The following is a 9,469-nucleotide window of genomic DNA, read 5'->3' as shown; positions in this document are numbered from 1 at the left end:
CGGCCACATGTGCATCCATCAGATTGAGGGTCTCGGTTTCCCAAGCGGATTGCAGAACGGAGATGCTACTCATTTCTTGCACCCACAGAGGTTGAACTTCTGCAACATTGCACGACTCGTCGTCCTCATTGTGATGGTTCGCGCGGTGTTCTCGTGCAGATCGAGAACGCCTAGCTGGCGCGCCCTTTTGAAAGTCAGCCCATGGAATAACGTCGTTGAGTTCGTTGCAGCAGCACATATAAGCCTACTCCGGTGCGTCGAAGGAGTGGAGAGGTCCGACGTCTGCAATGGACGTGAACGATGTCCCGACGTAGTTATGATGGAATGCTGTGAAAGGAAAGAGATTTCTCACACGCGTGTAGCGGCCTACGTTGGCTTTCTCTCGCAAAGAAGAAGTGGCGGTTCTCTCAAGCCCTGTGAGTGCTGTTCGAGCTCCCTCCAGAGTCTTCAGCTTAGTTGCGCCCTTCAGTTCACGGAGGTCATCTCGCCCGTTGCGCCCGATCATCTGTACTTCCGTCAGCTGTGACATCTGAGAAAACGTTGTAAACGGGTCGGCCACAGAGGTGTCGGATATGTCGATCCAAGAAAGTCGCTGTAATCCTTTGATCGGGCTGAGGTCGGTGAGTCGGTGGCAGCCGCCCACGTTGAGGTGCTCAAGGAAACTACAAAACCAAAGTTTAGTGAGATCTTTCAACTCCTTTTGAGTTACACTGAACTCACTCAGCATCAGGGTAAGAGGTGTGGTTTCACTTCAGTCGAACAGAGAGCGTTCTGAGATGCGCACCACGCCAAGCTACTGGGAGTTCTCATTTGGTGATGCAATGTTACGCTCCGATTGCGGCATTGAGAGTCTTCTGAAAAGGGAGTAGCGGCGGAACTCGATACGGGAGTTTAACGGACAACCTTCCGCACCGGTTTCCCAGCTTTTACATATTCCGCGTTGCGCCGCAGGAGGGTCGGTCGCTGCGCAATTATCGTCTCGTGGGCACGCTTCTCTACCAGTTTTGTTGGAAACGAAAAGATAAAGAAAGACAACAACGGAAAGAGAAGCTCCATTGGGGCGTGCAACGTTGGGAAGGCTTTGGTGGGGTGCTGGCCTTTTGCCTTTTGGCTCCTTGGATGGGAAGGGGGGGGGGGGTACATCACAGACGGCCAAAGCGACCGCGCCGCACCCACGGCACCTGCGCAACCCCCCAAGAAAAGGGGCTCTTGCCCGGGATGCGGCGGCTCATGAGCATCCGGCGCAACCTCTCGAAGGAATAGTGCTACGGCGGTTTGTACTGCTTTGCGATTGACAGCAGGCGGCGCAGACTCACGGTCTAGTTGCGGCAGTCGACCATAAGAACGTTCATAACGTACCCGGTAAAGGATATCGTCGTTTAGGGACTGCAATCGGTGCTGTCGCGCTCTTGGTGTGGACGGTGTGCCTTCACGAGACGCAGCCCCGGCCACACGCGTATAAAAGCAGAGCACAGCTGCTTCTCCACCACCGGCGATGGTGCCGAGCCGTGCGTGGTCAGCACCACCGCAGGCACCCTGTGGTTGCTTTCGGGTGGTGGTGACCGCATGCCGGCGACGCAATGCCTCACGACGAAGAACGGAGGATAGAGGACGCTTTGATGATGTATCTGCTCTGCGGGAGTGACTTGGCGTTCTCGGCAGTCAGGAACACCATCGCGTGTCAGCTTTTATTTCTGTCGTTTTCACATCTTATCACTAAATCATTCTCAATCTCTTCCGTTTTTCAGTCACATCTTCTTTCCTTCAACAGTTACCTTTAGTCGTCCTTCTCTTGTTTGGTCTCGTAGATCTTTTTCTTCTGCTTCTCTTTGCCAACTACTCAAGCGTTGCGTTTTGCAAAGCAGATCAAAAACACGGCAAAAAGGCCCCTGGGTCTCCTTGTATCGACTCACACGCTGGCCAAAGAATAACCGTACTCCTCCCTCTTCTTGCCCTGTTCTTCAGAGGATGCAACGTAGCGCTTAGACTGGGGCAGGGACAAACCACTAACAAGTAATAAGGAGAGAACTGTGATTCAATTGCGACGCTGCACTCGGCATGGCAGATGAAAAGCAAAGCTGCCTCCTGCGCATAAAGTGCTCTGCGTTCAAAAAAAAAAAGGTGGAAGCCAAGCAGAAGTGGCTCGAACATCGCCTTTTGTGACACCGCACTTACCCCCCTTAGGCAGCTCTCAGCAACTGGGACTATAACAACCCACAGTGCCGGGAGAGCCGAGTTGTTCGATGATCGCATTGCTCTAATCCGCTGCCTGGTAACGTGGAAAAGAAAGGACACCGTTGCCGTTGTAGCACCGTGTCAATCGTGCTACACAGCCGTTGTAGATGCCGGCCTCAGCGTATCTGTGGGTTCGAAGCGCTGCCTCACTGCATTCCCTCTCGACGAAGCACACGCATCGGTGGAAGCACCTGGGAACAGAAACTGCTCTGCTATGATGCCGCTTGAAAAGAAACAGGGTGCGCTATGTCCTTCACCTGTGATCTCAGCACTCTTGAAGGCAGTTTGCTGTAAGGGCCACATGCACGTAGGGCAAGACGAAAAGAGACCAATATTGGACGAGAGAAGAGTGGGGAGACAACAATGGAGAAAGCAGAATGACGAGAAATGTGACATTACCAGCAATTCAGCAGTACCAACCTCCGTCCTTTTCTCTTACTTGCTTTCCTGGTTGCTCATCACGTCGAGAAACAACGACGGTGAGAAGTTTGAGACGGCTGCGATGATATTGACCGGCGTGTGGTTGGAGTTTAGCCGAGGGATGGAAGCAGAATCGTTCCTGCCACAGTTCACAAACAGACGACTCGCTTTGTTCTCCAAGTCGTGGAAGGTCTCAACGCAGTCCATAGCGAACCAAGGCGAAATGGCACAACATACTTTCGCCCCCTGTTTGCCAACATGACTGGGTTGAGGCTCGCCTCACCGAAGAGTTGCTTCCACGTGTGTCACCTTGTGGAAGCGGGACCGTCGCCGCTGCGGCCGCGGTCTTGCGGCTGGTCCACGGTTTGTTGCCCATCTGTGACGGATCGGTGAGTACGATGGCGTCGGCAAAGGTGACGCTGGTCTCCTCCTCGAGATGGGCCTGAGTTGCTCCGTGCGGTCGCTTCGTACCGCTGCGGTAGTCACTGCCCGCCTCTACATGGCGAAAGAGGACTCTGTGGTACAAAATAAGCGCGGCAGCCTCCTTCGACAACAAGGCCAGAGAGACCGCCCAGTCTGTTCCTAATGGCGGCATGGTTGACTGTAAAGACCCTCTTCATCGCTTCTAGCAGCGTAGAGGCGGCGGACTCCACGTACACCTGAGGGGCATTCCCGTGGCACAACAGCGGTTCTCCTCGATGCAGAAGCGAAACGCCTCCTCGTAGATGCACGCGGCGGACGTGGAGGAGTACGGCGAAAAGAGCCGCAGCACCTCCAGTTCATTTACGCTTCACAGTGTGATTGTGCAGCTGGAGGATCTTGGCGGGCGGAAGGGCAGAACGAAACCGTAGAGGATGGGGTACCAGATGAAGAGCGGAACGCCCACGGCACAGTGATAGAAGCAATAAAACAGAAAAACGCTGTGTGCTCGGTACTTGAGGCCCACAAGCGTAACCGTCAGCATTAGAAGAAATGAACCATCGTGTCAACTGCGAAGAAGGCATTAAAGAACCGCAACAGAATGAAGGAGGAGTAGAACGAGAAGAGAGTTTCATGCCTCTGTGCCTCGGCCACACAGAAAACTCCAGAAAGCTTCGTCCTGCAGAGAATTTCGTTCCTTATAAAACACAGCAAGGGGGGAACAAGAAGACACCACTCCCGGTAAAATAGTGCTGCACGCTTAAAACGTGAGTTACATTCTGTGAGCAGCTGCGTACTTCACGGAGGCGTACGTCACTGCACGCTACCCAACGTTCATGGAACTGTTGTTGGTGCTGTCGGTTTGTTTTGGGAGTTTCAGCCATTTTCACGTGCTCGCAGCTCCACAGAGAAAGAAAATGATAATAAAAATATAACTGACAGCGTTGGCTGAAGACCAATTTGCTTTATTAGATTTCGCTATCAGATACGGTATTTTCCGCGGTCGCTCTCACAATTTAGTACTTGTTGTTATACGTCCGTCAACACAGGTGGGAAACCTTCGAGGGTTTCCTTGGGTCGCGGATATTGTTGCGTGCCTGTGTTGACGAAAACGGCAGTATATAATAATAATAATAAAACATGAAAATAATCCAAAAACAACCAAATTATGAGAAGAAAAAGTATGGAGGGAGAGAGAAGCATCGAGAGATAAAGCGAAGAAAAAACCGTTTTGATTAGGAGTTTGTATGAAATAAAACAACATCCAACTGAGAGAAAAAATGGTTTTATATATCGGGCTACAACCTAGCATGCGCTCTCAGACATCAACACAACGCGCTCAAGCGGAGAGGCACACTCTCCTTCCAAATGAACAAATGGCCAGAGCGAGTAGAGAAATAGTTTCGAATTTGACCAGAAAAAGAAAAAGAAAAGAAAAAAAGGTTATCGTAATTAAACCTGAGAAACACGTATTTATTTATCTCTTCTTGCATTGTTATTAATGTGGTCAATGTGAGAAAGACACTCTGTGTACTATTTTACCAGTACTGGCATTGGTGGTGTGGAGCAGCAGTTTCCATCGCATTCAGGTCACTTGTTAAGTCTCTGGTCTTTACTGGAAAGAACAATATCAACACACGTGTCGCTGCAGGAGTCGTTCGCTCTACCTACTGCGAATTGACGCACAGAAAGAAAGCTCACTCAAACAAAAGAGAGAGCGGTGGCATTAAAAACGCGTTTCAGCGCTGCAAACAGCGAAGGGGGATATTACGGGCTACCAGTGGAGAGAGGAAGTGAACGTGATGTTTTTGATGAGAAAGGGAGAGGACGTAGACGGAGCAAAAAGAAGAACGCTCTTTCATGCGGAGAGGGGGAGAAAGAAACGCATCCACGGTGAGACATCGCGTCGATGGGCACTGCGCAGCCCGCAAAGCACACTAAACGCCCTTGGGGACAATGAAAACGACATAGAAGAACACTCCCAGTATGGCACCGAAGATTGGACAGAACATCGGAATCCAGAAGTAGTGGTGGTGGACGGTGAACGGGTCCGAGCCCCACAGCATTCCCGTGATCATACGCGGGCCAAGGTCACGCGCCGGGTTGATGGCATAGCCGGAGTTCACACCGGTGGTGAGGCCGATGCAGAAGACCAGCGCACCCACCGCGCAGGGCTTGAAGTTGATGGCGGGCGTCATCCGGTCATCGTTGATGCCAAGAATGCCCATCATCAGCGCCATCGTGTTGAACAGCTCACTCCACACGGCGTACCCGTTCGGCACGCCGGGGTAGGTGCAGAAGATGCCGCCGTACTTCGTGGTCATGGTCTCGCCGGGCAGCAGGTTCTGCTCCCCCTTGTCAAAGAACGGCTTGAAGAGCGCGTACACGTTGGCGCCGCCCACCATGGCACCAAGAATTTGGGCAAGAATGAACCCGGGGGCCTTCCTCCACGGAAACGCACCAAAGACGCAGTTCGCCAAGGTCACCGCGGGATTCAAGTGCCCGCCAGAGACGCCCATGCTCACGTAGAGTGCGATGGTAAGCCCGATGCCCCAGCCAAAGGTAATGCCGAGCCAACTCGCGATTGTCTGGCTGGCAGCCGTGTCGCCGGCGTGGAACATCATCGTGGCGCAGACACCGTCGCCGAAGGAGATCAGGAAGAAGGTGCCGAAGAACTCCGAGAAGTACTCACGCAGCCACCACCGGTAGCGATAGAGCGGCCATGCGTCCTGCGACATGAGGTTCACCTTGTCATCCACCGTCACCTCCTCTCCGTAATCCTCCTCCTCCATCTCGTGGGCCTCCTGAGGGTCCTCCGGCTTGTCGCCATAGAATTGCGCTTCGTTGCCGACATTATTGTTGTCGGGGGCCCGCGCAGTGGAACGTAACCCACAGAAACATCAAACTAGTGTGTGCAGAAAGGGCGGGTTTACGTCGTCACAGCAAGCGCTTTTCGATGTTTCAGTTGCTGCAAAAGACACAGCGAGTGGCCCGATGCACGCGTCTACTATCCGCGTCAGGAACTGAAGGCGATGCGCTGCCACCGAAGGGACACGGCGTACAGAATCCTTAAACATCTTCGTTGATACGTGCGGTGTGCAGGCCAGGACGGAGTACGATTGAACAAACGCCGTGAGCTCGAATCCTCTGAAGCACAAACACCAATTCTAAAACTCGAAGCTCATACAACGTGAAAGGAGAAGGAAGGTAAAAGCATAAGCGAACGTAGACTCCGTCGTTGGCACAGCAGTGGGGAATGCGGATAGCGCAGAGAGAGGGAGCTCGCGCAGTGGAGAATGCGGCAATAATAACACGCATAACTGTGTGCATCTGACGTTTGTCACTTCGAACGGGGGAGTGTGAACAAATGTCCTGCTTGGAAGGGATCGCGAGCGCCACGATGCACGCATCTACAACCCGCGTGAGGGATTCAAAGCGATGCGCTGCCACCAAAGAAAACAGCATCTATAAAGGAGAGCTTCCTGCTCTAGTATCTGAGATGTGCGGTTCGGGACAGAGTACGATCTAACAAACGGCGTGGGCTGAAATCCTCTGAAGTGACAGCACCAATTATAAAACACGACGCCCACAAAGCACGAAAAGAGAAACCGAGAAATCAATTAGGAGAATTACGTGTGGAGGGAGAGAAATGTATCGATTAAAGGGAAGAAAAAACGTTTTGATAGGAATCTTTTTGAAGTCGAACTGAAACAAAGGAAGGAGAAAAAAGACTTTCCGTAGTCGACTCTCGGCCAGGGAGGCGTCTCTGTCACCAACGCAACGCGCTGAGGCCCGGGCGGCACACCCTCCTTCCAAAGAAAGAAATGACCAGAGAGAGAGAGAGAGACGAGGAGCAATAGTTTCGACTCGGAAACAAAAGGAAAGGGAAAGAAAATTGGAAAATAATAAAAGGGTTTAATGTAAGTACACCGAAGGCACACGTGCTTATTTGCTCTACTAGCATCGTTATTAATGTGGTCGATGTGAGAAAGACGTGCTGCGAGCTGCTTCACCAGTGCTGCCATTGATGGTGTGGAGCAGCAGTTTCGATCGCTGCCAGGTCACAACACAATAGCCCGGTAGTTCTGGACAGAGCAATACCAACACATGTCGGCCGCTGCAGGAGTCCTTCGCTCTCACAACAATGTTTCCAAGGAAAAGAAAGAAAGCGCACTCAAATCAGAGAGAGAGCGGTAGCGTTAAAAACACGTTTTATGGCTGCAAAGCAGCAAGGAAAGAAATTACGGGCTACCGGTTAGCGATGAATTCAACGTGATGTTTTTGATGAGCAAGGGAGAAGATCAAGACGGAGCAAAAGAAGAACGCTCTTTCATGCGGAGAGGGGGAGAAAGAAACGCATCCACGGTGAGACATCGCGTCGATGGACACTGCAGAAGCAGCAAAGCACACTAAACGCCCTTGGGGACGATGAAGAGAACGTAGAAGAACGCACCAATAATGGCGCCGAAGACGGGACAGAACATCGGAATCCAGAAGTAGTGGTGGTGGACGGTGAACGGGTCCGAGCCCCACAGCATTCCCGTGATCATACGCGGGCCAAGGTCACGCGCCGGGTTGATGGCATAGCCGGAGTTCACACCGGTGGTGAGACCGATGCAGAAGACCAGCGCACCCACCGCGCAGGGCTTGAAGTTGATGGCGGGCGTCATCCGGTCATCGTTGATGCCAAGAATGCCCATCATCAGCGCCATCGTGTTGAACAGCTCACTCCACACGGCGTACCCGTTCGGCACGCCGGGGTAGGTGCAGAAGATGCCGCCGTACTTCGTGGTCATGGTCTCGCCGGGCAGCAGGTTCTGCTCCCCCTTGTCAAAGAACGGCTTGAAGAGCGCGTACACGTTGGCGCCGCCCACCATGCCGCCAAGGATTTGGGCAAGAATGAACCCGGGGGCCTTCCTCCACGGAAACGCACCAAAGACGCAGTTCGCCAAGGTCACCGCGGGATTCAAGTGCCCGCCAGAGACGCCCATGCTCACGTAGAGTGCGATGGTAAGCCCGATGCCCCAGCCAAAGGTAATGCCGAGCCAACTCGCGTTGGTCTGGCTGGCAGCGGTGTCGCCGGCGTGGAACAGCATCGTGGCGCAGACACCGTCGCCGAAGGAGATCAGGAAGAAGGTGCCGAAGAACTCCGAGAAGTACTCACGCAGCCACCACCGGTAGCGATAGAGCGGCCATGCGTCCTGCGACATGAGGTTCAGCTTGTCATCCACCGTCACCTCCTCTCCGTTGTCCTCCTCCATCTCGTGGGCCTCCTGAGGGTTCTCTTGCTTGTCGCCATAGAATTGCGCTTCGTTGTCGACATTATTGTTGTCGGGGGCCCGCGCAGTGGAACGTAACCCACAGAAACATCAAACTAGTGTGTGCAGAAAGGGCGGGTTTACGTCGTCACAGCAAGCGCTTTTCGATGTTTCAGTTGCTGCAAAAGACACAGCGAGTGGCCCGATGCACGCGTCTACTATCCGCGTCAGGAACTGAAGGCGATGCGCTGCCACCGAAGGGACACGGCGTACAGAATCCTTAAACATCTTCGTTGATACGTGCGGTGTGCAGGCCAGGACGGAGTACGATTGAACAAACGCCGTGAGCTCGAATCCTCTGAAGCACAAACACCAATTCTAAAACTCGAAGCTCATACAACGTGAAAGGAGAAGGAAGGTAAAAGCATAAGCGAACGTAGACTCCGTCGTTGGCACAGCAGTGGGGAATGCGGATAGCGCAGAGAGAGGGAGCCCGCGCAGTGGAACGTAACCCACAGAAACATCAAACTAGTGTGTGCAGAAAGGGCGGGTTTACGTCGTCACAGCAAGCGCTTTTCGATGTTTCAGTTGCTGCAAAAGACACAGCGAGTGGCCCGATGCACGCGTCTACTATCCGCGTCAGGAACTGAAGGCGATGCGCTGCCACCGAAGGGACACGGCGTACAGAATCCTTAAACATCTTCGTTGATACGTGCGGTGTGCAGGCCAGGACGGAGTACGATTGAACAAACGCCGTGAGCTCGAATCCTCTGAAGCACAAACACCAATTCTAAAACTCGAAGCTCATACAACGTGAAAGGAGAAGGAAGGTAAAAGCATAAGCGAACGTAGACTCCGTCGTTGGCACAGCAGTGGGGAATGCGGATAGCGCAGAGAGAGGGAGTTATACAAAAATCGGGAGACACGAAGAAGAAAAACGTTTTGATTAGGATTGTCTTTTTGAAGTAAAACACAAACAAAGAGAGGAATAAGAAGGATAGGAAGTCAAGAGTCGAAGTGATTGCACGGCATTTAGGGAAATACATAACTAGCGAGTACCTGGCATCAATGTCCCCATCAAGGCTACTCATTGTTTCTTCACTATCTAGTATCTGCCCCAATTCCGTTCTTCTTTA

General features: G+C 52.6%; 4 protein-coding genes across 4 annotated transcripts; all 4 read right to left on the bottom strand.

Annotated features, from left to right (window-relative positions):
- Window positions 1-244: 244 nt before the first annotated feature.
- Window positions 245-727, bottom strand: ABB37_09589 (hypothetical protein; the record flags this gene model as incomplete). The annotated part of the gene is made up of 1 exon (XM_015809153.1): window positions 245-727. One exon carries the CDS (start codon window positions 725-727, stop codon window positions 245-247), a length of 483 nt encoding a protein of 160 aa, XP_015652473.1.
- A 2,121-nt stretch (window positions 728-2,848) lies between these two features.
- On the bottom strand, window positions 2,849-3,646 carry ABB37_09588 (ferrochelatase-like protein; the record flags this gene model as incomplete). The annotated part of the gene is made up of 1 exon (XM_015809152.1): window positions 2,849-3,646. The coding sequence occupies exon 1, from the start codon at window positions 3,248-3,250 to the stop codon at window positions 2,849-2,851; it is 402 nt and encodes a 133-aa protein (XP_015652472.1). The 5' UTR covers window positions 3,251-3,646.
- A 1,366-nt stretch (window positions 3,647-5,012) lies between these two features.
- Window positions 5,013-5,867, bottom strand: ABB37_09587 (putative mitochondrial Aquaporin 9; the record flags this gene model as incomplete). The annotated part of the gene is made up of 1 exon (XM_015809151.1): window positions 5,013-5,867. One exon carries the CDS (start codon window positions 5,865-5,867, stop codon window positions 5,013-5,015), a length of 855 nt encoding a protein of 284 aa, XP_015652471.1.
- A 717-nt stretch (window positions 5,868-6,584) lies between these two features.
- On the bottom strand, window positions 6,585-8,336 carry ABB37_09586 (putative mitochondrial Aquaporin 9; the record flags this gene model as incomplete). The annotated part of the gene is made up of 1 exon (XM_015809150.1): window positions 6,585-8,336. One exon carries the CDS (start codon window positions 8,334-8,336, stop codon window positions 7,485-7,487), a length of 852 nt encoding a protein of 283 aa, XP_015652470.1. The 3' UTR covers window positions 6,585-7,484.
- Between the last annotated feature and the right edge of the window lie 1,133 nt (window positions 8,337-9,469).

This window comes from Leptomonas pyrrhocoris (genome assembly GCF_001293395.1).
Source record: "Leptomonas pyrrhocoris isolate H10 chromosome Unknown, whole genome shotgun sequence".
NCBI lineage: Eukaryota > Euglenozoa > Kinetoplastea > Trypanosomatida > Trypanosomatidae > Leptomonas > Leptomonas pyrrhocoris.
The sequence above is the reverse complement of the archived record's forward strand: the minus strand, read 5'-3'. Positions and strand labels throughout refer to the sequence as shown.